General features: G+C 39.2%; 1 protein-coding gene across 1 annotated transcript in view; it reads left to right on the top strand.

Annotated features, from left to right (window-relative positions):
• Nucleotides 1-26,473, top strand: part of LOC104469583 (myomesin-1-like) — a gene marked incomplete at its 3' end in the record, with an annotated part of 54,285 nt that extends 27,812 nt beyond the window's left edge. Inside the window, 17 exon segments of the mRNA XM_010084147.1 lie at nt 431-595; nt 1,146-1,307; nt 4,700-4,841; nt 6,956-7,155; nt 8,786-8,842; nt 9,220-9,344; nt 10,885-11,068; nt 12,059-12,233; nt 14,509-14,630; nt 15,564-15,581; nt 17,395-17,591; nt 18,367-18,493; nt 19,243-19,427; nt 20,497-20,611; nt 25,108-25,264; nt 26,180-26,286; nt 26,429-26,473. Of these exon segments, the coding sequence (XP_010082449.1) occupies nt 431-595; nt 1,146-1,307; nt 4,700-4,841; nt 6,956-7,155; nt 8,786-8,842; nt 9,220-9,344; nt 10,885-11,068; nt 12,059-12,233; nt 14,509-14,630; nt 15,564-15,581; nt 17,395-17,591; nt 18,367-18,493; nt 19,243-19,427; nt 20,497-20,611; nt 25,108-25,264; nt 26,180-26,286; nt 26,429-26,473 (2,283 nt within the window).
• Between the last annotated feature and the right edge of the window lie 436 nt (nt 26,474-26,909).

The following is a 26,909-nucleotide window of genomic DNA, read 5'->3' as shown; positions in this document are numbered from 1 at the left end:
GAGAAGAATCATATAAGCTTAAGAGCAGCTTGACCTGAACAAATCATTAATCATAAATAGAAGTATTTTAAAGTTATAAATCAAGCTTTATGATAAAATGACAAAACGTTGGATTTGCAATTTTGGAAATTCTGGAATGAAATTCTGGAATGAAATTCTGCCAGAGCCTCTCCATGATGAAATGAACTAGCTGTAAGAACTAGAGTTGTATGAATAAAGAAATAGTTGATTCTCTCTGATAGTAAGGGTTTGGATTATTTAACACTGCAATTACCTCTGAAGATGATGGCTGAATATTTATTGTTTCTATTTATACCTTAAACTTTACCTGAGATTGTATTCATAGCCATTGGGTACTTTTGCTTCCTACGCTTGTCATAAAAGGGAGGAAAAAGTAAACAGCCAATGTTTTTTTTTTCCCCTTGTACAGTTGGTGTTACCCCTCGTGGCTATGCTTCTAGATTTGAAATCAAATTTGTCGACAAGTTTGATGTAGCCTTTGGGAGAGAAGGCGAGACAATGAGCCTGGGCTGCACAGTTGTCATCAGTCCTGATATCAAGCGCTTCAAACCAGAGATTGAATGGTACAGAAATGGTGAGAATGTTTGACAAGAAGAAATACGAACTTATTTCAAGTAAATCTTTACTTATTTCAGCGTATGTGAATGTTATGATGTGGTCACCCCTTTCTCAGATTTCCAATTTAGTATTTTGAAGTGGAACCACAGATAAAAAACTGATGAAGCACTGTGAAAATGTCTTTTAGAGATTTTTTCTTCTGTAAAAAAAAATTAAATTAGAACCATTTCAATCAGCTCCAATATCTGTGTGGCCCATCGACACAGCCCACATAGATTTTACTATTTTTTTATATGCCAAGACATTTCTTAAGTACTTGCACAGATGTGTTGTGCAAGAGCTCATAAAAAAGCTGTTGCATTCTGAAGGTACACTTTGAAAATAAAGACAAAATTGGCATAAGAGCAGTACTAACTATAATTTATGGTTGTGTTCGAAGACAGAAAGTTGCATAATAAGAATGGTCTCTTGTGTTTTTCCAATCTATTCCAATATATTCTTCATATTCAGAATCTATTCCTCAGTAGATCCAGATAGTTCTCATAATGAAATTCTCTAATTTCTAGGTGTTCTTATTACACCCTCCAAATGGGTGCAGATGCACTGGAGTGGGGAGCGAGCTTCACTAACACTGACTCATGCCAACAAGGAAGATGAAGGTCTTTACACCCTGCGAGTGGTGATGGGAGACTACTATGAAGAGTACAGTAATTATGTCTTTGTTCGAGGTAGGATGCCGTCTTGTCAAGGAAACTCACTACAGAAAAGAGAAAAACATGATGGTAAAACCAGTCTCAGACATTTGAGGTGCTTTTTTTGTCAACAGTAGAATAGTTAGTTTCTATTAATAGATCCTAGCCATATAGCTTCCAGTGGTTATCTGTGGAAAAACTGAATGCATATCTCACGCTTTGCTGTCAGATGCTACAAGACTTCTAAACCTCATTGGCAATCTGAGGAGGAAATTTAGGGCATGATGTAACTTCACTACTCTTTCTCAATTTCAGCCCATGAAGAGTACTGAACATAAGTCATAAAGAGGAAAAATCTACATAAGAACTTAAAAATGTATTTTTGTAAACTTCTCACTGCACTATTTTTGTCAAGATTTTGTGCACCATTTGAGGTGTTCTCTCTAATGTACAATGCAGGAAAAAAAATACAGGGGAAGGGAAACGCAAAGATCTGCATCTGGGGAAGAATAAACTCACACACCAGTATAGGCTGGGGGCTGACCAGCTGGAAAGATGGTTTTCAGAAAAGATTCTGGGGGTCCTGGTGAACACCTTGCTGCAAAGAAGGACAGCAGCATCCTGGGCTGCATTAGGAAGAGCACTGCCAGCAGGTTGTGGAGGTGATCCTTCCCCTCTACTCAGCACTAGTGAGTCTCATCTGGAGTGCTGGATCCAGTTCTGGGCTCCCCAATACAAGAGAGACATGGAGTCCAGTGCAGGAGATTAAGGGCTCAGAGCATCTCTCACATGAGGAAAGGGTGAGAGAGGTGGGACTGTTCAGGCTGGAGAAGAGCAGGCTTAGGGGGAGTTTATCCACATGCCAAACTAAAAAAGAGAGAGCCAGACTCTTTTCAGTGGTGCCCAGTGCCAGGACAAGAGGCAATGGACACAAATTAAAATATAGGAAAGCTCATTTAAACATAAACCTCCCCTTTTTTTACTGCAAGGGTGGTTGAGCACTGGAACAGGTTACCCAGACAAACTATGGAGTCTCCATCCTCGGAGATATCCAAAACCTGATTTGACATGGTCCTGGGCAACCAGCTCTAGCTGGCCCTGCTTTGAGCCAGGGGTTGGACTCGGTGATCTCTGGAGTTGTCTGCCAATCTCAAATATTTTGTGCTTCTCTAAGTAAAGCAGCAAAGTGTAGAATTAAAATGTAATTTCTCTGGGTGTTGTTTGCTTATACCATGAAAAACTTCCTTGAATTTCTATTAGAGAAATATTTCTTTAAAAGGAGCTATGGCTATCAGGTTGTGTGCTGATTCTATATCTGTCCCAGCTGCTAAAAGCAGCTGAAGTGTGTAATGCTAATTCAAAAGGCTGGGGAAATTCTTGGCTGTCAGACCATGCCCAGAATGGCACTGTGTTGCCAAGTCCAGCAGAGCTGTGTGAGATAACAGCCTGCTCAGAAAATATGACTGAAGCAGATGTTTTCATTACCTGAAGAGTACTGAACTGAGCATCTGTGACAAGAAATGGGACTTGTCTTTCTTGCTGTGTTTTAAATTGTGCTGCCATACGAGTAAATAATCACTGTTATTCCTGTTACATCTTCTAGCAATGCAGATATGACCTGACTGTGAACCCACTGCTCCTTTCACCTGCGTATCTTACTAGCCAATCGGTGTGTTTGCCAAATTCTAATTAGATTATGTTATACATTCCTACTTAAATGGTCCCCACAGTCTCAGTTAGCTAGTATATTCCTCACTGCTCCTCTTAAATTGCAGGCAAATTTGCTACAAATGGCTAGCTACGGTATTTAAGCACAAGCACTTGTCTTCTGTGTTGTGCATAGAAACCTCTGTGTATTGATGGAAGTGAGAGACTTATCAGGCTCGTAGTGTTAGATCTTTAGATGAGCTTAGAGAGTGTGTGTCACTCTTCTGCCATTGCTACAGGTTGGCATTTGTCAGCAAGCCACTAGGGATGAAATCCTAGGCTCCCAGAGGCTGATCAGCAATGTTGGGTGTCCCAGCTATTTCCTAGTCTGTCTTGGAAAGAAACTGTGATGTCTCATGTTCTGTCAAGCGGTAAATATGGGCAATTAAAACCTTTTGTATGGAGATCACTGAAGACATATTGTTTAATACTCTTAATGTTCTTATTATTTTATTATGCTAACTGGATTGCTTACTCTGTATGTTACCATTTTTTAAAATGCACCAAGTTAGCTGTAACTAGAACCCGGGCTCGGTAACATCGGCGCTGCTTCAAAAGCTCCATGTGATGTTACTCTGTCTACAAGAGAAGACACAGTGTAAAGTGTGGGGTTTTTTCTGAAGCCTAAAGCATGTTAAATACATTTACAAGGCATATTTTTCTGAAAGCTAAAACCATGAAAAATAGACAATACTGTATATTGTAATACAAAATCCTGTAATATCTTAAAACTTCTAAACTTTTAAAGAAGTCTGGGATTTAGATGGAATATATAAATAATATTTATTAGCAAAATATTTTTTTCTTCAGGTATATACATCTTTCTTGTCTCAGTCAGGTCTTCTTTTGAAGTAGCTCACAACAGTGCTTGAAAAATGCTACATGTAATTGTACAAATAGATGTCACTCTGCCAGAGAAACAACCTCTCTTCTTTGAAAGTCTGTCAGACAATCTTTCTGCAAAGGTTATTTTTCTTTAGATTAAAATTACCCCATCTTACAAATCTGACTCTGACTGTATAAACAGTAAAATTCCCCGGTGCCTAGCACTGGGCTCCTTTTTTTTAAAGCTTTAGATATGTCCAGAAGTTGATGCCGGAGTCAAGGCCCTTTGACACCAGCAGTCCAAGATTTGTGATAAACACTTGAAAGGAACAATATGCTCATCCTTACGAAGGCTATATTCCAGAATCATAATGAATACGCAATGTAATTAAACTTCAAAAAGTTTTGATACCTTTGCAGTTCATAGCTAACCAAAAACAAACAATGAAGGCCTATGTGTGGAGATAAGATATTTAATCCAGTGTTGTGTGTCCAACGGGTAAATACTTTCAATTGAGCTATTGCCTGGTTGTAAGGCAAGATATTGGCCTCTTCTCCTAAGCAGAATAGCAGATGAATATATAGTCTGCCAAGTTTTTAGTTCAGCTATGTCACTGGCAGCTATCTAGCAAGAACTCATGTCGCTAATTTTATTTAAAATGCCTAGGTGAACTACATTTACAGTATGCTCTAACATATTAAGCATTTGTAAATGTGGCAAAGAGAAAACCAAAACATAGAAAAACACTGTCAATATAAAAACAAATACTTTTTGAAGCCAGTGATGGAAATTCTTTTTTTTTTGGCTCAGTAGGAACAGAATTCGTTCCTTACAGATTAATAATTGTGGAAGAACTGTGGTTCGCATTTGGAAACGTATGTCTCCATCCTTATAGATGCTGATGCTGAAATCCCCGGAGCCCCTGGTGCACCACTGGATGTGCAGTGCTTAGATGCCAACAAAGATTATGTCATTGTCTCCTGGAAGCAGCCCGCTGTTGATGGAGGAAACCCCATCCTCGGATATTTCATTGACAGGTCAGTGAGCATGCCAGACTGGAGAATTCACGTTGCTGTGCATTCTAACTCAAAACCCTAAAAGCACGTTTAAAAGCATGACATAAAATGGTCATTTGTTATTTTCGTTCTTCTTGATGGGCAGAAGAAAATTACTTGTTTTTGTTTAGATTGGCTGGGCCTAATCTTTCTTTGAAATAGTTATGTCTTACTTTGTTTAGCTACATAGAGAGGATTCTGCGAGACACTGCACAGCTCAGCCCTTGCTGCTCCCTGCAAGGCTTGAGAGGCCTCGGGACTTTGCAATATTTGGTAGCTTATAGGATCAGCTCCTTCACAGGCAGCTGTGGCTCCTTCTGTGTCAGCGCTCTCCTTCCTCTTTCCAAATAGTTACCACGTAGCAGAAAGCAAAATATTAACCCAAAGGGACTTGGAGTTCTTTTATGCGCTGTTGTTTTCCAAGCTCTTATATTCACAAGCTTTGTGTAGATCACACTTATGTGTTTTTCTCTCCAAGAATAAGAATTTGAAATAATTTAAAAATATATGAACACTGAATGTGTCACACAGTGGCAGGACTCCAGAAGCTCAGGATTTAAGAAATGCAATTAGTATTTGAAGACTTGCAATGATCTGCAGAGCTGGTAATACATGAATTTCAGTAACAGAATACATCATTAGCAATATGGAGTTCCTGTGGGCTTATTCTGATGCATGTAAAAAACCCCAAACTTACATACATATGTTTTACAAATATCTCATTGTATTATGCCATTTTATATAAACAAATTATGTATGTGTAAAAAGAGGGCATTGCTTCATGAAACAAATCTAACATTAGTACATTCAATTCAAATATAATTTTATTGGTTTAATAACTTATGAGTGTCAATTGCTGCCGTAACTAGGTAGTGTCAGGTATAGGCTACAGCTCTTTAACATTAATGGAAAAATCCTAAGCAAAAGACAGGACTAGACTCTGAAAAATAATATCTCTTTTAAAACTAGGCTATTGAGGTATGTTAGCACTGAGAGTAACTGTGAGACAAATGGCACTTTGATTTTTCTCTTGTGTTCACCTCCTTTATTCTACATTTGCTCTTAAATTCAAAGCTTTGTTACTGCTCTCCAGTATTTAATCTTACCAAAGGTATTTTTGGCCCCCAAATATTCATCCAGGGTAGCCCCCAACTGCCTCACATTGTCAGCAGGACACCCGAGGCAGCAGAACCGGTGTATGCTAAGGCTAGAGGCAAAGCTTGAGCAAAGCAGAACCAGAACCACAAAACCACCCGGAGTGAGACCGTAACAACTCCCAGAAAAGAGATGCTCACATCTACCCAGAAATCTGGACAGGCACCATAACATTCACTTTGGCAGATATCTCAGCAGCAATAAAAAGTCTTTCCAGAGCTCCTGGTTCATGTTCCTGTCAACCATCTTGCTGGATACTGGGAAGCCATCCCCACAGCTTCCTTCTGGCTCCCTGAGCTGAAGTCCCTCCCTGCTGCTGGTTATCTCTTCCTTCTGCCAGAAACCAGCCTCCTGCCAGGTGTGAGGCTTAGCAGCAGCCCGCCGGCAGTGCTTCCAGCCACAGCACCGCAGCCTCCCTTGGCAGCCCCAGTGGTGTCTGAAGCAGGGTCTGGCCGAGTGCCCAACTTTAACCCTACTCACAGCCGTCTGCATGCTGGGCTGGTCACAGAACTCATGACCAAGTTCTACACTCCCCGTGAAGCTGCTTATTTTGCAGGATGTACAGTGGAGCACCCTGCATGAAAGATGAGCTAGCTGCCTTCTGGCAGCTGCAAAGGATACATCTATTTCATGTCCCTTCAAGTACTACAAATGGCAGTCCCTAAACACACTTTGGAGGGTTTAAGCAGTGAAGTGAGTATGCTGGTGTCTCTTCCTCAGTTCAGGCAAGGAGTGCAGCTGCAGGGGATTTAGTGCATGCCCAGATTGTACTTCAGCCCTGACCCCTTGGTGCAGCTGCTTTGATGTCACCAGTAAATGACACTGCTGAGGAAACTGGTATGGACCAGACAATGAACAGGAACAGATGGTGAAGCTGTGAGGGGGGGGTGGGTTTGCATTTTTTCCTTCACAGCACTGCTCTTGCTGTTTGTATTTTTCAGGTGTGAGGTTGGCACCACCCACTGGACCCAGTGCAATGAGACTCCTGTGAAGTTTGCTCGTTTTCCTGTCACTGGTCTGATTGAAGGCCGTTCCTACATTTTCCGAGTCCGAGCTGTGAACAAAGCTGGCATTAGCCTGCCGTCCCGGGTGTCAGAGCCTGTGGCTGCTCTGGATCCTGCTGACAGAGCCAGGCTTAGAAGTAAGATGTGCTTTTCGCAGGTTGCCTGAGAGGTTTAAGAAGTCACAACTCATTAAAAAAAAAAGTACCAAGTATTCCTATCTACTCACAAGCCTTTGAAATCCCACTGGAGGGAGACAAGCAAAAATAAAATATTCTTTGGAGACAGCTTTGCCAAGAAGTCATCTCAGTGCTCTTTGCACAAAGTGGTCTGTCTGCTGAAATGGCTTTGGCTGGCTGTGGTGCTATGCTCCAAACTTGCAGGAAGGTGGGAAAAGGCACAGGAGGACTAATTGCCTAAAGAAACTTGCTTTAGTTTCACCAACAAAAAAGTTGAACAGATCCTGTGAAGAGTCTCTCTCTGTGCCACAGACAAGGGTGGTTGATTCTGTTCTCATGGGACGCTCAAAGTCTTGCAGTAGCATCAGCACAATGCCATGGTAGCCTAATAGATAACAAGCTCTCTGCTTTACATGTAACACTTGACAAGTCCAGGATATTTTTCCTGTGGCCTGGCAATGTCCCTGCCATTTTATTTCCAAATCCACCTGTCTACCCATATGCCAAAATCGTATGCCCAAAATCCAGTTATTTCTACTTGTTTCTGAAGTTTTGCTATTTAAAATGGTCCAATGTGAAGGGTTAGTGTATGCAAAGCTACAGGGCTCCCATGGTCCCAGCTTGTATGTCTTACTGTACATAATGCTGCAAGCTACAGACTGCAGTCAGATGATCAAGGTTCCCATTCAAAATAAAAACAAAAGGCCAGAGGAAGGAGGTTTGGCACTGCCAGGAAACATTATGCTCAGACAGACATGTGAAACATGAAGTGGAGAAGGCCTCTTCTTCTCAGCGGGAAGTGTGGAAGCTGTCTCCACAGATTAAGTCTGGTCTCAGTGGCCTATTCCCCCTATTTCTCCTCCTCTCGTTCCCTCATGAGTCTCTTTTCTCCCCACCTGCTCCCTCTCTGCTCACATCTCCAAAAGAGATCAGCCAATGTAAGGTGCAGCATGTGGAGTTGAGAACAGCCTTTGCAAAATTTATTTCTGAAAGAGCATTGACCTGGTTAATAGCTCAGTGCATGACTGCAATAATACGATCACACAGAGGTGCCGAGAGAGCCACGTAAATCTCACCAAGTGTATATGCTGAGTCATGCTGAGCTGTTTCTCTTTGTTATTATGACCCACGATTTGAAAGCTGGTAATGTGAGGGAAAGTGCTTAAAAAGAGACAAAGAGCAGCCTGAAGGAATTTGGCTGTTCCTTTAATGAGTGAGCTGTTAAACCAAATGAATAGAGTATGGAAAGTAAAGTTGAAGTTAATTCTCTGAAAACAATGAGCTGAGGGAGCCAAATACCTCTCCTTGTCACCTAGGTGACCTCAGTGACATTTCAGGAAGGAACAGATGTTTCAGTGGATTAAATTTTCTACTTATAATGATTGCTGAGCTCAATATTCAAGCCAGTCAGCCTACAACTATCTTGGGTAACTAGCTTGCTACTTGAGCAACAGCCACAGCAATGACCAAAAATGGAGCTCACGTGAATCTTGCAAATGTTAGTTTTGAACCACAAAAGAGCTGGTTTTCTCCTTATTTCCAAAGTCCCTGAAGTCTCCCATGTCCATGATGCCTCCACTATCTGTTTCAGGTCACCCTTCCGCTCCCTGGACTGGGCAGATTATTGTCACTGAGGAAGAACCTGCAGGTAAACACAGCCCTTTTGCCTACTAAAGTCTAATGTGAAGCTGGTTGAGTAATTAGAAAAACTCACAGTGAGTTCAGTGGACTTTGGCACATGCCCAAAGTTCGTTGTTCCGAGAGTCACTTGACCCTGAATAACTCCCAGTTTTGTTGTCGAGGTGAGGTTCCATTATTCAGGACCTAACAAATAAAAGTGCTTAGAATTAAAAGGAAGACATATAAAACCAATATTTAGAAGACTTGTAACTCTATGTTTTCAAAAAACTTCAAGTGCCAAGGTATATTAATACTCCTATATTTTAATTATGGCACTAATTTTTATACAAATATGAAGGAATTAAATCCCAATTCTCTTTCCTATTCTTGTCCTCTGTTCTTCAGAGGGTGTTGTTCCTGGTCCACCTACAGACCTCCGAGTTATTGAAGCCACCAAGAACTACGTTGTGCTTAGCTGGAAGCCTCCTGGACAGCGGGGCCATGAGGGTATCATGTATTTTGTGGAGAAGGTAAAATTGGACAAAATCAGAATAATGTTGTGTCAATCTTTTATATTTGTTTTGCCATCTCTTCTGGACTTTTAGTTAACTTTGATTTCCATCTGAGACTTTCAAACTAGGGCCAGGACTAAACTTGTACACTTCATCAAGATAACCGTTACTGTTGATTCAGATAAACTAGGAAGAAAAGAAAGATAGGAAATAGGAAAGTAGATGCAGAATGTGTCACACACTGTAATATCCTTTCATGAATCTTGTCATTGACCAGCCCTGAGGTAGACAGGCTGACAAACTCCCTCTTTAACGAGAAAGTACAGACCAAAGTCACATATTTTTATCTATATGTATGCAAAAAAACATATATTTTAAATATATACATATAGATAAAAAATAAAATCTGTATAAATGAAGCTTGTCTGGTGGGATAGATCATTAACATTTTGGATGGAGGCATTCTGCAAGAGTTTTTTGGCATCAGCAGTTTCTCCTCCAGCTGCCTTTTCATATTTATCCTCTACATTAACTTTCCATTTGCTTCACTAACTCAACAAAGAAGACAAGATTTCTTTTCTAGAACAGAGTCAGTTTTAACATCAGTGTCCTGCTTTTCTGAGATGGTTTTTGCACAGCTGCTATCCTAGAAAATTTTCAATGCCATCACTCTTTTTTCTTGTATCTCATGGCTCACAAATTTTTTTATCAATGCTTTTTCCTGTCAGTCTAGAGGTGTCATCATGGGAGACATAAATATCCTCCCATTATGTGTTTTTCATCTCTATTATGAAATCTGGTCTAAATAAATGAGTTTCACTTAGCAACAGATTTAAAGAGGATGAATATATGAATTTTGAGTTTCTATATAAGAAAGCTTTTTAATAACCTATTGTATGCTGAGTACTACCCACAAATGTCACATAGTCAGATGATGTTTTCCTGAGAATTTGAAATGCCTCAGAAACCAGAATCATTATTTGAAATTAATGTAAATCACAGGCAAAAATTAATCAATAATATTAATGGTATAAGTGATTATGGTATGTGGAGCGCCTAGCCACAGAAATAAAAACAATTCAAAAATTAATTGCACATGTTAATTTTTTTCTGGAAAATGAAGATCAGTTCCTGATTTATTCTGGAAGCCACCTCAAAAACATTCTCAGGAGTGGCACAAGAACACCTAGAAGCAATGTGTCAATTTTAGAGTTTTGTTCTTTGGATGATGTTGAATGTCCACAGAACTTCTTTTGAAAGTTGTCCAGAACTGAGTGCAGTTAATAATAACATCACTTCCTTGTGGTGGAGAGTAGTTTAGCTTTGGCATATTAAAACCAGTAAGATTTCATGTATGTTTTCTGGAGTAGGTGGACATCTGGCAGATTCGTAAGCTTTGAAATAGGCTCGTTTAGTGGAAAGGCCCAAAAAAGGAACATGACTCCCTGTTCTCCACAGCAGACATGCATTTGGTGGTCCAGGTAGAAAGTCTTGCAGGGTTAGACACTCAGTTTTCAGAGACTTCTGTTTCAAATGTAGTTTCTGGGTTTGACTGCAGTGTGTTGCCGGCACAGAGGACTGGCAAAGGGTGAACACCGAGATCCCTGTGAAGTCTCCCCGCTTTGCAGTTTTTGATTTGGCTGAAGGCAAATCCTACAGCTTCCGAGTTCGCTGTTGCAATTCAGCTGGAATCGGTGAACCTTCAGAAGCAACTGAAGCCACTGTGGTGGATGACAAACTCGGTATGTGTGTGGTCTTATGTAGAAAATTATGTCCATGTAATTGTTTTGTCTGAAGATAGATAGCTGCCCAGTAACTAATTCAAGCATGAAGAGTAGTCAGTGATGTATTCCCTTTAGGTAAAATAATCTTGGTTTGTGTTGTTGAACCTTCAATATGTAGTCAACTGTAGATGCAAACCAAGAGAATTAAGCTGTAAATAGCAATGCCAAGAACTGCAAAGGCTGCAAATAGTGAAATAAAATGAAAACTCAAGGAAGTACAAAAATGTTTTGTTTTACTTAGAGTCTTTGTTGAAAATAAGCCCAGACATCAGCAGAGTTTAACCTTCCTTGTTTGCCAAATCAAACAGAAGTGAAGAACTTAATACTTACATGAATACAGAGACTATTTTCACTGGAAGAAAAGCTAAGATTTAAAGCATCAGTAGCTATGTCTACATTAGTAATTTGTTTCCAAAAGGCAAGGATGATTTGAATTCAGTTCCTAGATTGTCTCTGTTTACTTCATACTGGTTGAGTTCTCAGAGCAGTTTGATGCACATGAACTGCATTCTTTAAGAAGAAGAGTAAATCAGCTCCTCTTGAAAAACACTATAGATGCATTTTGCTACTTAACAGGGGCTTTTGTTTCTGACTTATTCTGTGGGCTGCATAAAATCCTTCAGTGTGCACCTAACACCTTTTCCCTTTTAGAAAGCTCCAAATCACATCTCTGGCGCATATGTTCAGCACAAGGGAAGAAACTAAATCTAATTTGAAGGAAATGCCCATAACCAAAGGCAATGGAGACATGGGGAACCTCAGCGCCAAAAGCTTAAACCTACTGATCCTGTCCTGCTGTGCCAGATTACTTGACTGAAATCAGAGCAGTTTTGGGAGGTTAAATCTGTGTTAGCTGTGCTAATAAAATCAAGAATAGAATGTCACTCTTATTTTATTTGTAAATTTTGACTGCCTGGTCACTGATTTATTTCTGTTTCTCTCCCACAGATATTCCCAAAGCTCCTGGGCGTGTTATGCCAACTAGGAATACAGATACCTCAGTTGTTGTCACTTGGACAGAGCCCCCAGATGCCAAGGAGCTGGTTGGGTACTACATTGAGTCAAGTGTAGTTGGATCTGGTCATTGGGAACCGTGCAACAACAATCCAGTGAAAGGCACAAGGTAATGGATTTCAAAGCATGGGAATGATGGTCACCAGTTTTTTTTATTTACTGGGTGTACGTGCTTTCCAGCCATTAGGAGTAGTAGAGTTAATCACTCTGTGGTAGCCAGTAGGCAGGAATCACTCTTGCAGGTGAAGTCCATAAGAAGTTATTAAAAGAATTTTTCAAACTGCCAGTATTGTCCAAAAGGAATTGATAATCAACCTTGTACTAGAAACAATTAGTCAAGGGGGAGGAAACATGGATATTGCTAGTGAAGAAAAGGGAAGTGGCTTGCTAGTTTTAGCTATTGTACAGCCTATTAATTTGATGAAAAACAGTACAGCAAGGAATGACTGGAGTTAAAAATGTGGAAAACTAAACTGCTTAATGCTTGGAAGCAAAGTCATTTGTTTTGGAAGACTCCTGCAAACACTTCTGGACTGTATATCTAGAATGTCAGGAGGAAATGTGGACTATATCATGCTAACAATATTATGTTCTAACTGTACTTTCACTTGTAATTAATATATTAATGAACACTTTTAGATGTTTGGTATAAACTCACATTTCTTACAGATGTGAAGCTCAGTCTCTAGTCAGAAAATTAATTAAGATTTAAAACTTTGCAAGCTAAATCAGCTTTGGTTTTGTTTGAATAAGGATATGATCTTCAGAGTCTGAAGGAGTAATTGCAGAACTTGATTTCAAGTGGATTGCTGTCAATCCAGAAGCAGTCCCTGCTTGTTGTGGCTGTTTATGCTTATTTGTAATTGCTATCCATGACAACATTTATTACAATAAGTAAGGCTCTGCTAAATACTCTTGGACTGACTTTATTGTTTAGAAGGCCATTGTAAACACTTAGTATATCAGAAGTACCTAAAACCCTACTTGCTTGAACACAAGCACAACAATTTCCTTCACATATTCTTTTGTGCATTTATATTGCAACAACTGTAAGTGCCCATATTACATACTTTCATATGATTTATATTGTGGTTACATCAAGTGCTGGTGAAGTTTTGTGCTGTTTGCTTATTTTAAAATATGAAATGTGATCTTTATTCACCACGAAAAAAATATTGTTCTGAGTTTCTATATATTGTGGTGTAACTACACTGCTCAGGTTCCTATCAACACATTTTTAGTCGATGCGATATAATGTATGAAGCAGTCAAGCACAGGCTGTCTGTTAACTCTTGGCTTTTCTGGTTGAGTCAATCTCAAAGCATTAGCTGTAGTTCATAGTTTGCATTATGCAGTATATTTTGATCTTTTGAAATTTGTTTTCTGCACACATGCTGATGAAAGCTAGTTATTTGGAAAAGTCTGGTAGAATGGGTAGGGAAAATTCTTCTCTGAAAATTTTGATTCAGGTTTTATTTTTTTTCCCAAAATAAAATTTTGATCTTGAAATACATTTTGTTTTCCACATTATATGTGCCTCGTACACCATTGCATGACATCAGTGTTGGTAGTGCAAGACATGACACTATGAAACAGAATAAGATAAAAGTAACATAAGATAAAATACACTTAAAATATCTATTGAAGAATAAATGTTGTTTTAATTAAAATGTTTAAATTTCCAAAACACAGTTTTTCTAAAATAAATTACTCCTGTCTTGGGAAATTTAGTGTTTTCAGGATGGACACCAGAGAAAATTTATGAGGTTTTTTTATGTTATCATTAGGTAATCCAGCAGAAAAACTATGCTGATAAAAGTTTGTCTGACTTAGATTATTGTGTCACGTACAGAAGCAAGAAAGTAAAATTTTAAAAAAAACAAACATTTTTTTTTAGCTCTTGGACAGTGCCTTGTAATTCTTCTGAACACCGCAATTCTTCATTTATGATTGGAAATGAATTACAGGAACTTGTGCTACACATGTCTTTTACTTGTGTCATGAAGATATCCCACAAGCAAATATAGACCTTATCTCTGAAGATTTTTGCATTGTTTCTATTAGGATGTATGGATTTTATATACTAAGAGAAGTGATGTAAACCCTTTGGTAACACATAAACTAGTTTGTCTTAAGTTTTTTAGGTTGTGGGTAAACTGTATGTCTAAAGAGACATGGGTTTAGACATTATCTTCATTGCGTGGATGAGGAGCTTAGATATGTTCTGCATTCTCTGACTTTCATTTAAGTGACTGGGATCACGGTTTATCCTCAGTCTTCAGAAACCAGAGTAAATTTTATGGAAGAAATGCTTTCTTTTCCCCCTTAAGATTTTTATTTTCTTCATAATACTTTCTAAATATTCTTTCACTGGCTTGTTTTAGATTCATTTGCCATGGGCTCATCAATGGTGAGAAGTACATTTTCAGAGTCAGAGCTGTTAATGCAGCAGGACTCAGTGAATTTTCACAGGATTCGGAGCCTATAGAAGTGCAAGCAGCCATTGGTAAGCTATTTTCCGCTGCTCTTTTCAATGGTAAATATTTTTTTTAATTAAGTAAAGATGTTTTTAGCAAATATTTTTAACTAATTGTTTTGGTTTACAATGCTGTGCACAAATTATAATTTATCGATCGATCCTATGGCTTCACAGCCCCATAGTTTCACAGTCCCTGCGCACTTGTAGGCTGTTCACCTTCACCATCCAGTCTTCCTCAGGTGTTTCTTGTGAACCACTGTACGACAGCACTACCAAGTTCACTTCATAGGTATCCTGGAAAATGGAATGTCATTCTGATTCCATCATGTGGTATTTATCACCTGTAACACTCACCATCCTGTATACAGTCAGTTCCTAAGAAATTTGTTTCCATACTGAAACCTAATAATCAGTGCCATGTGTTTTTTGTAAACCTTCTATAACCCTGTGTGTTCTCCCTTTGCTGATGAATTACTTCTGTTTGCCACTGCCTGAACTAATCTATAAAGATTAATGAGATCATTGTGCTGGAATAAATTGTATGTCTGCAACAACCTCACTCTCATTTGTATCAAAACGGCATACCTCACAACCTTAGAGGAGAGAGATGTGGTCTGGGGCAAGTTTGTGAGATCATCTTGAAAGGATCAGAAATATGACTTGGAGGATATAATACTGAAATTACTGTAGCAAATTAACATTAGCATTCATTTTCTATATTTCTTCTGCTCTGAAAAGTAGACATTATTAAAAGAGCGTTACTTGTGAGCAGGTTGAGAGGTATTCTATGCATTTCAAATTTTAGTGAATTCAAGCTTAACTTTTTGTGCATAAAACCTGTGATTTGTCATACTTTGGCTGTATTGTTCACTGTACGCATTTCTTCATTGTGTTGACCAAACCAAGAAAAAACAGTGTATTCTAATTCAAAATGTCTTTGCTGTTTTCTGGCAATTATAGGGGGAGGATTGCTTCATGGTGTGTGTCCTGAACTGAGTGGTAAAGCTGGTGGACTAACAGACCGCACTACCAGCTGGGAAGGCATGCATGAGTCCTCCCAGCCTATCTTTGACACAGATGCTTTGCTAAAACGCAACGCTAGATTTAATAGAGACACATTACCCAGTAGCTCTGACAAACTGAGGAGTACAGGAGACAATAACATGAGAGAAATGGTTAAGGATGCTGTCACATCTGCACCACGAAAGGTTGCTCCTAAGCAGGCAAGTAAGTCTCAACCCGGGGACCTTTTGACGCTGGAAAAAGTGACAAAGAAGACAGATGTAGGTGAGAGTTAATAAAATAAATGGATTTAACTGCTTTGGTACATCCACTTCAGATGGTTGTACCCTCTGCTCATCCGTGCCACAGGTGAACGTGCTCTCCAGTGAAGCGTCTTCCATCAGACCCATTAATTATGTGCTCAACTGTCTGTTAAGATTGTTATGCATGTATCGGAGACCACTTTACAACATTAGTGGCTAGTGAAAGTGAAACATATAAATCCATGTACTAATTTAATTTCTTGCTTGGCTACATATTAATGTATACAAGGTACTGTATTATTTGTAAATCACTTCAGTAATTTGTTAGGAGTCTTGTTACCTAGTCTGTGGGTTATGTATGTGTGAAGGAAAAAAAAAATCTATGAAAATCTGTGTTGTGTTAGGATATATGAAGATTCTTTGTGGATTTATGCCTAAGCTACAGCTTGTCCTCTGAGACATGAATGCTGTGTTGTATTTCTGACTGGCAGCAATATGTGATGAGGAAAAACTATCAAGTTGAAGGCACATGCACAAAATCACATTTTATGTTGTCAAAACCTGAACACCCGTTGTGCCTTGGAAATGTGGGGTTTAAATTTCATTGAAGTCCCGGTACCTGGCCTCTGAAGTGAGACTCAAAAGGCTTGTGCAGAGTGTTGAACAGAAAACAATGTAGGGACACCTGGGGCTAGCTGATACTGATATAAAACATTAAAGACAAAATTAAACATATATGATGTAGGATTTCCATCAAAATTAGGACTTCAGGATCACAAGTAGCGCTCTTCACTGTTGCATGACATATTGGGTGTGGGCAAGCATTTCCCCACTAGATGCAGAAAAGGCTTTATAAGAAAATGGGTTGGGATGAAGTTAACGATTTCTGTATTGTTAAAAAAAATATTTAAAAAGAGGAGTTCCAGTAACAGACATGTTCCATTTCTGGTCAGTCTACAGTGCATATGATCACGCCTCCTTCCCATAAGGTAAGATCATGTGATGGGTGCAATGATAAAATTTGCACAGTATATAAATTTAAAAGAAAAAAAGAAGAATGAACAGATAAAATCTGTTCTCAGAAGAATGTGGGCCTATTTAAAAAAAACTTAACTAAAACAAATATTGTATGTGTGAAAAAGGGTTTGCATTCAGCAAAAAAACCCAAATCATTGCACCTCTTTTTAAAAATTATTTTCCCTGTAATGTTAGTTTTAGTTCCTCATTTTTCACAGTTTTAAAGTGAGTCCTCTACACTTACATCAGAGCTGCAATTGCAACACATTCTTTCGCTATGTATCAGCTTGCTTCTCAAAAAACAAATGATCCTGATAACTAATTCCTATGCAGCTTGGACTTTTTCATTTCGATTACAGAAGCTTTTATCCTGCATTTCTTATTCCAACTCCAGAAACTTCCCTTGACCACATAAATGTTGTCCTAATTAGGAGATGTAGGATGGGAGCCACCTGAGTGTGGTAACTGAAATATTGCTTCGTATTTATGTATTATTCACATTGGAACAGCTGCTCCATCTCCACCTTATGACATCATGGTACTTGAGAGTGTTCGTGACTCGATGGCATTAGGATGGAAACAACCTAAAGTCACTGGCGGAACTGAAATTACTGGCTACTACGTGAACTATCGCGAAGTGGTTGATGGAGTTCCTGGGAAATGGATGGAGGCCAACATCAAAGCCATTAGTGAGAGGGCATACCGGGTAGGAGGTTAACTTGTGTATTGCTGTGGGTGCAAACGATATTTCCAAAACCAATCTCAAAGGCAGATTGGGATGAATTATGATTCAGGGTACAGGCTACTGTTCAGAGGGTTTTATATCCATGATGATAAATTTATTTAGCTCTGTTAAACTTCTCTGCAAAATGATTTGTACACTTATCTGTTAGTCTGGCACCCGCTGTCATCTGTGAATTCACTACTCTAGGCATAGCCTGAATTTTTGTTAAATCAGGCCCTCAGAACAAATGGCATTCCTACTGGTCTTGGTGGACCTACCCCAGTGCTTGCTGGTGCTGGAACCAGCTCTGTGCCAGATGTGTTTTGTGATCTATTCTTGACTCAATTGAGAGACAGAGCTAACTACAGCCCCATTGAGCTGCTTTATAAATGAAAAACAATGCCAGGACTGAGCTTCACCCCACTGTGAGGACAACTCTTGCCTTAAGTGAACTTGCTCTGTATCACGAGACAGATTAATATGACTGTTGAGCAATAACCTGCTCCCTCCCTGACTGCCAGAGTGTCTATCAATAGGAAAAGGAGTTTACAATTTGAATGTGCTAAAACCATTCACGTATGCTCCACCACTGATTAGAGGAAAAGCCAAAATAGTTATCACCTTATATATGATGACAATAACGCTTTCATCTCTTCAGGCACTTAAAAGCATACTCATGAGTTCAGTAATTTTCATTGTGACTTTCTTCTAAAGCCTTAATACAAAGTTAATAAGTAGCATCTTCTTGATTCTGCAGATTGAAAACCTGAAGGAAAACATGGTGTACCAGTTCCAGGTGGCTGCTGCTAACCTGGCTGGGGTTGGGACACCCTCCCTACCCAGCCAGCCCTTCAAATGTGAAGAATGGACCATTGCTGTACCTGGTAGGATCCTGAGCTGGAGGTGAAGGTTATTCATAGCCCAGGGGTGCTCTGTGATCAATCATTTAAGTTCTCAATGCCTTCAGTTTCCAAGGGAGTCAACAGCTGCTGAAGTTCATACTCAGGCTTGAATCTCCATAATTTTGATTTAGCACATTTATAATATGCATTAAACAATCCCTATTTAAACAGTAGTATTTTACAAGCAGCTTGTGTTTTTTTAATCTTTCCTGCTTGGTTCCTCTATTATGTCTGCCACTTTGCTTTCTAGATTAAAAGGTAGACATAAATACCTGCCTTAGGTACAAGGCAGAGAAGAATGAGGTCCTGTAACCCTTGTCTAAATGTATCACTTCAAGGCCAGATTGTTGGCCTTTCAACACTCGTTAAAATGAATGAAAACAACTTCCATTGACTTCAGTGGACTTTAGAGTGGTCCTTGAAGCAGCACATGAGCTTAATAATTAACTTATTTCACTGAGTTTGGAGATTATTTATTGATTTTGTTTGTTCATGAATATTTGATCAAGATACCAAATCTCAACAAATTGCATTGGTTTTTGGCCTAGTCTTTTTAATAGGCTTGGATTGTATTTATATCGGGTTTCAACATGATAAAGAGGAGCTGCATGTGTTACGTCAGCTCTGTGTGTACAACATGGTGTCTGGTTTTAGTTTTTGAAGTTTTATACGTTAGCCCTTTTGGGATTTATTTTGATACCACAACTCCAACTTCTACTCTTACCTTTCAGGGCCACCCCATGATGTCACATGCATAGAAGTTAGGAAGGACTCTTTGGTTTTACTGTGGAAGGAACCAGTTTATACTGGCCGTAGTCCCATAGCTGGTTATTATGTTGATATGAAGGAAACTGAAGCAAAGGAGGAACATTGGAGAAGTGTTAATGAGAAGCCACTTCAAAAGAAATTCTTGAAGGTAAATAGCTTAAGATTCAAATACTGATATAACAGTATAATCTTGAGGAAGTTAGCCTTCACTAGCATCATCCTGTGCTGATCATGGTTCCATTTAATGAAATACATAGTAGTTTATGTTGTGCTGAGGATACACATGTGTAATGCCTGTATAGTCAGACAAGACACTAACTCAGAAGACAATTTGGTCTGTACAGCCTAAAAATAAAAGAAAGCACTGCTAAAACCAAACACTGTTCTTATAACGCAAGGAGGCAACCCTAGTATTTTCTACCTGGAATGGCAAGATAGGTATCACTACTCAAAACCAAATGGGACAAAAATAGATGTGATAATGTGGCAGGTGATTCTAATACGAAGTACCCCCTCCTCACATTTCACGGCAAGTTAAACCCAAGCTTTTGCACTATCATGCTCTATCATTTTGTTGAATGACTTCTAAGTAAGGGATTAGCTGTATCTCTGTTCTAGACATATGTTTTAGGTAGGTTTGTATTTGTATGCTTTTCAGAACATTTGAAAGACAACTCACGTTTAAGTGTGATCCTTTCATATACGCTTTAAAGGAGTATTTGCAGGTGTTACAATGTCTGTATGATTCCTCAAGTCACTACAATTAAATCTGTACAATTAAATGCCCTCCTGTTTCTAAATAGGTTTGGCTGGCACTTATTACTCTAATTTCATTTTTGAAAGCCAGAATTTACCTGCAGTAAAAGACTATGCTGTTTCAGAGGTCAATGTACGTGAGTTAAAAACATTCTGTTCCAATCACAATGCTCCTTTTGCAAAGAAATCAATGACAGTAATGACGCTGCCTAAATGTTATCTATGCATACAAGGAAGGATCAAGCCAAACAGATTTGGCATGTCACTCTGGAATTGGAAGAAAAAACCCAAACAAACAAAACAAAAACTTGAGGAAGAAATAATTGTCAACTGAAAAAGGAGCAAAACAAAAAGAAAGGAAATATAATTGTCAAGCATCCAGACTGGAGTTGTAAGAAGTGTGAAATTAAAATCACTGTTTTGTAACACATCATGCATGTATGTATATTTGCTTCCTCCAGATAGGTGGCCTTAAAGAAGGTGTGAGCTATGTGTTTCGTGTGCGGGCAACAAACCAGGCTGGTGTTGGGAAACCATCAGATGTTACGGATCCGGTAGTAGCTGAAACACGACCAGGTTTGTCAGAAATACTTCCTCTTTTTAGTCATATATAAACAGGTCCCTGTTTGTGAGACGTGTTTACATACAGGCTGCACACCAACAATCTGACTCCTCTCAAGTCAAATGTTTTTACTAAGCAGAAAATGAGTTGAAGGTCATATCTTACTTTCTTGTCTAGTACATTTTAAGGTCAGAACAGATTTTCTTACCATAACTACAGGTTCAGGAATATAAAAATACAATAAAGTTGTAAGATTTGCATGTATCTATAGATAAATACATAAGCAAAGGACACACTAAGATTATCTCAACCAAAACATGCTAGAGATGTAGATTTTGCTCTTCCAATAATAAACCAGTTGTTTATCTCTCCTTTCTTCTCTCAAGCATGGGCTTGTGGCTTACTCATCTATAGACTATTTTAGACAGACAAAGAGGGTCCTACAAGGTGGAAAAACAAACTCCCAGATAGTTTAACCAAATCTAGTAAAAGGTTAGTATGACATGAGAAGGTACAGGGGTACCACCCAGCTTGGATCCACCGTACGCTCCCTTTTCCTCTGGCAAGTTCCCTTCGTCCACCTGCAGACTCTCACATCTGATCCCACCTGGGAAAGTTTCTAAGTGGAATGAAGGCAGGCAGCAGGCAGGCAGGGCAGCGCGGGGGCCTGGGGCAGCTGGGCACGAGGAGCAGGAGTAGCAGTGCAGGGGCACAGGCAAGCGAGCCGACTACCTGGGCAAACAGCTGCCTGCCTTGGCTACACAGTCAGTTGATAGCTGTTCCTGCCTGGAGAAACAGTCGGGGTTTATTTGGAATGGTGTTGGCTGTGAGGTGTTGGCAGGTATCACCAGTGATCATCAGTTCCCGTTCCCACCCCGGCTGCCTCAGGAGCATTTCCCCAGGATCCTTTCCCTTCTTCTGACTCCCAGGCCCATTTTTACACCTCCTATTCCTGCAGCAGCACTGGCCCAGCTCTCATAAATGTCTAGTCCTTGTGACTGGAGCAGCAAAAATCCTAAGCCTTGAGTTAGGTCTCAGTAAGGCTGTAAGTCAAGAAAGTCTGAAAAAGGAGGTGTGCATCTGGGAGTGTAAAAGAACTGGAAAACTCAGAATGGGGAGACTGGGAGACTGCTAGTGAGACTGAGATGGCAAGAAGGGAGTGGAAGGAATAGATGGTAAGTTGAGAGGGTGTAAGATTGGGATACAAGGACAAAAAAAGGTAAGTGTGTAAGAAGGGCTTGGGACAGGACCTTTCAAAAATACAGTAGCCATAATTTCATATCTACAAGCTGCTGAAGCACTAGAGCTATTTCTATCACCTGCAAGTGGAGTAAGGCAAAACTTAGAAACTTATTCTTGAAAACAGCTTATATACAGCAACCACTTCTAAAAAGAGATTCAAACCAGTACTAGTACTAAACTTTTGGCTTTACTAATCCATTTTCTTCAAGGGTTAATGTCTGTCAGACTTACTAAAACCTTGTTATGAAAACAATATTCAAGTGTACTAAATAAAGGATTGGTTATATCATTACAATTAAAAAAATATGAATGTAAACTCTTGTGAAGATGATCAGGATGACAAAAAAATTTGTACAGCGTTTTCAATGTTGACTCAAATGAGGCGCATGCCCACCTTGCAATATGAACTAGACTGAAACATTTGGTTTACAGACCTCACAGCTCGAGAATGAGCTACATCTCAGGATCACGGCCTTTTTGCAAGTGAGGCTTGGTTTCATAGGTGTAGTGTCTGAGGGATCACAGGAAAGTCAGGGTTTTGCCCAGTGAAATCTCAGGAAAGCTGAAAATTCTTTACTTGTACAAATCTGGTTGACCCATATTTTCATCTGAGATCTGCAGATATGGCATCTGCCAAACTAATCTTCTTGAAAGTATTAAGAAAGGACAAAGGGCTTATTTTTAAAAATTATGTCAGAAAGCAGTCTCTTGGGAAGGCTTCCACCTTTCTCACTCTAACCACACAAATCTCATGAACAATCATACCATTTTTTAAAAATTACCACAAGTTTTTTGGTATTGCCCAATGAATGCTGCCTTTATTAACATATTGGATGGAGACAACATCTTGTCAGGTCTCCCTGGATCTGCTGGAATGTTGCTTTGGCAAATGTGTAAAACCACCAGACAACTGAGCCTTCTAACCAAAGAAAGTAAATAATATCCAGAATGAAAATATTTGCTTTAAATAAGTGGTTACAATTGTCTTTATAAGGTGAAATGCATAAATATAATTATGTGATACTTTGCATCCACCTTCTTTTGTTTGAAAAACACCTTTAATTTTTACAACAATTCTAAAATTAAATGAAAAATCACACCCACATAATCAAATACCAATCCAGGCTACTTTTGGGCTGTAACTTTGTCTTTAGACAAAACCATTTTGGTGTGCAGGGATCTTGCAGGAAGCAGGGGAAATCCAAGTGCAGACTGCAACTCTTCCCCATTGCTGCCCTTAGTCCTTGTGCATCTTGGTGCATAGCAAAATTAGATTCTGATCCTGCATCAGTCATCTGAGAAGGCCTTGAACCTCAGAAATTAATGAAACCCTGTTCCATTCAACTTTTCTGACTAGCTGTAGTTAATATGGTGGCATTAGCTCTAGTATTTCAAAGCTGCTTTATCTTCATGTTATCTTTTTCCTTTCAGTGCAATAAAATGCTCAGATAAATGGATATTTGATGTGACAACTAAGTATTTTATTTTTTATAATTACTTTAAGAGAAGCTCTGTTTGATATGTTGAAACCACCAAGCTACATAGAGGAGGGAAATTAAGACTGCTACTACTATGGCAGCCTCTTTGGTTCTACTTTGTAGGATAGGTGGAGACCTCTGATCAGCAATTTTAATTTTTTTTAAAACTCATAAATATTAGAGGTAATTGCCATCATCACTTCTGGAAATAAATGCTATGTATTGTCATCATAATGAGAATACTTTAAAACAAATATAAAAGATTCTGTCCTTCAAATGAACCTTCTGGCTGTAATTCTTTGCACATCACATAAACTGCTCTCAAAAAAAATCATGTGCTAATGATCTACAGGAAACTGAACACTAATGAAATGTCAAGTGATTAATTTGCTTATAATAAATAAAACTATTAAAAAATTGCAAATATGCTGCTGCCTAGTAAAATATTTGTAGACCTTAGGCTTCATTTATCATGTGTTGGTATGTAACACACTTCATTACTGTGAAGGCTGGTAAATAACAATACCAAAATGGGAATATTAATCTCATCTTTCATTAGATGGTTATGGAAAATTACAAAGACTAAGAAAGCTGTGTGTACACAAATTGTCATTACAGGAGCTACTCACAGTGCTGGAAAGGAGGTGTATAGTATTAGGATGATGAAACACAGAAATCTCCTTGTATGCTTGAGGCTCATTAAGAATTACGCTGAAAATAAAGCCCTTAATCACAATGTCAGGAATAAGGCTCTTGTCTTTAAGGTACAATACTTTGTGAAGAAAGTGTGTCATTAGCATTCTGGGCAGCCCGGAATTGTCTTAAGCTAAATAACATACCATGAGTGCCCTATTCAGATGCCAGATCCAGCTCAGAGCTGTTCGGAAAAGGAGGCTGGATGTTCTCCAGCACCTCTCAGTGCACACACTTTCCCTGACGTTCTCAGACAAGTTGTTGAAATTAAAGTTAATGCCACAGATGATGAACTCGCCAAGCTGCCTGAATCCTGGATGAAATTCCCTCAGCTTCATCGGGGCGCGAGGGGGTGAGGCTAGAGGTGCCTCGGGTTTCTGACCTGGGATTCACCCCCAGGGCCTTCTAAAGGACAAACTGGGTCACCTTATCCAGCTCAAGGACTGTAGGCACTGGCAAAGCAGGGTGGGCGATTTAAGCAGCTAATTGCAAATATTCACTCCTTTTGTGGGCCCTGGATTACTGCTGCAGACGGCAGCAGGGCTGGATGCCAAGCGCAGCAATTAAACCAACCTCCCAGAGTGAAGCCAGAGTCACTGAAAAGTGAGTCCTGATGGGGCAACTCGATTGTTTCCTCTTTTGCCTCCTGCACCTCTTCAAACACCCACATTTGCACACCGTATTCCCTTTAGAGTTCTTATTTTATTAGGGAATAAGCAATCCATGCTGCATAATGAAAGCTCTTACCATGGAAAATATTGCTATTTAATATTCCAAACATTCAGTGGATTTAGAAGCTTGCTTTTTTTTTTTCCCCCCTTCAGGTTTTTCCAGAGCAAATATCATAACTGTCATGTGTGCTTAGACTTGCTCAAATACACCAGTTGATTTACAATGCTCTTTAATCTCTTCCTTGTTTTTATAGATTAGAATAAGAACCGTGAATAAAAGACTGAGGATGCCAATGTTTGTAGCAATTTATGTGCTGACTGAGAAAATGGAAAGGATCTGCTTAATCTACCTTATAAATGATATCTGTATAAATTTGTTTGATGGCTTTTCTGAGAAAGTGGAATTGCCTTGTTCTGCTCTTTCAGGAACCAAGGAAGTGGTGGTGGATGTAGATGACAATGGAGTAATTTCTTTGAACTTTGAATGTGATCAGATGTCTCCAAACTCTCAGTTTGTTTGGTCCAAGAATTATGAACCAATTGAGGATGACTCTCGACTGAACATTGATACCAAAGGCGGCAAGTAAGGACCCTTGGGGTTAGCAATAGTCTTGTGTTTGAGAGATCTAGGCTGGTCACAGAAATCCATCCATTTCAATGTATGACCTCAGTAAAAGCTATATCTGCCTATGTTACTGGAAGGCTACTTTACGAGTACGTTGTTCTCCAGTAAGGCCATTTGGAAATTGTAGCTTGCATGGAATGAGTCAGGCCTCCTGTTTAGGCAATTTAGTTATGTTTAGGCACAGGGAGAGAACATCTGTGTTCTGTCATCCTATAACCTGTCAATCAAGACAAATTATTATTATTCCTATTGTTATTATTCAAAATCTCCAAAGGATAGAATTATCTGGCTGCTTGCAAAATCTTTTACCACGTAACACTGTTGCTGTCTTCGGAGACGCTGGAGTAAGCAGGACTCTCTTCTGATGTCATCACCACGGCCTGATTTGGTAACTTCTGTAATGCTCTACAAACCTACTCTGTTCAGGCTTTTAACAGAGAGGAGGAAATGTCAAATGCACAGCTTCAGCCTATGAAGTACCTATGTGCTCTTCCAGTTGTAGAAGCCATACAGAAAGAAAGGCTGATTCACCACACTCTTGCTATCGCATATGAAAATTGAATCAGTGTCCTTCCATGCTCATCAAAGATTTGGCAACATGTTTTTAAGCATGCTTGAGCTAGGTTAAACTAGCTATCTCTAGTGCTTTTGGCACTGAGAGTTGTGCCAGTTCCATTTGTACCATGCATAGTAGGACCTACGCTCATTTACGCTGGCCAGAGCCCTGTATTTGCCTGTTCAGTCAGAGCAAAAGCTAATACAAGACTATTTTTTATCTGGTGTTAGAGATGTAAAGGAGGGGTTTGGTTCAAACTGATTTCATCTTCTCATCAAAATGTTCTGTTTTTTGATTTTTTTTTTTTTTCCCTAAAGGTCAAAAGCTATCTTTAAGGATCTTGGAGAAGATGATTTGGGAATTTACTCTTGTGTTGTTACAGACACTGATGGAGTTTCATCAAGCCACACAATTGATGAGGAAGGTAGACACAGTGTCTATTAAGCTGCTGGCTATTAAGCATTTCGCTGTTACACCTGTTTTGCTTTCACACCTATTTTTTCCTGATGCTGTGTCTCTCAGATCCATAAGGCATGCACACATTATACTATTTATGTCTTTTGCAGAAATGAAACGCCTGCTTGCTCTGAGCCATGAACGCAAATTCCCAAGTAAGTGAATCAAACATGTCTGTAGGGGAGGGTTTTGCATGCAGTGGGGTATCACAAAGCTCCTGCCAGCATTAGCTAGGGAAGTTGCTACAGTAGTTTCAAGTGAAAGTGGTTTTGAATTGAAAATCTAAGATTACTTTTTTTTTTTTCTCTTTCTTCCAATACATTTGTGCACCACTGACGTTCTTCCTGCTCTGTTGCAGGCTAGTGGTCTATATATTAGATGGGAAATAAGCACCCCATTGGCTTTGTTTTTCTTCTGCAGAATAGCTTTTTATACTTACTCAGCATAGCTACCCTGATTTGAAAACTGGAATTTGAGAAGTTCTCTAACTTTACTCCAACTGAAGTTAACATAGGTTAAATTTAAGGTTAACAAAGCAGGCAACTGTAGTAAATTAATCTGTAATAATAGCTATATACAGAATTTTCCTGC

Source organism: Pterocles gutturalis, unplaced genomic scaffold (genome assembly GCF_000699245.1).
Source record: "Pterocles gutturalis isolate BGI_N339 unplaced genomic scaffold, ASM69924v1 scaffold27170, whole genome shotgun sequence".
Lineage (NCBI taxonomy): Eukaryota > Metazoa > Chordata > Aves > Pterocliformes > Pteroclidae > Pterocles > Pterocles gutturalis.
This window is presented reverse-complemented; position numbering and strand designations above follow the sequence as displayed.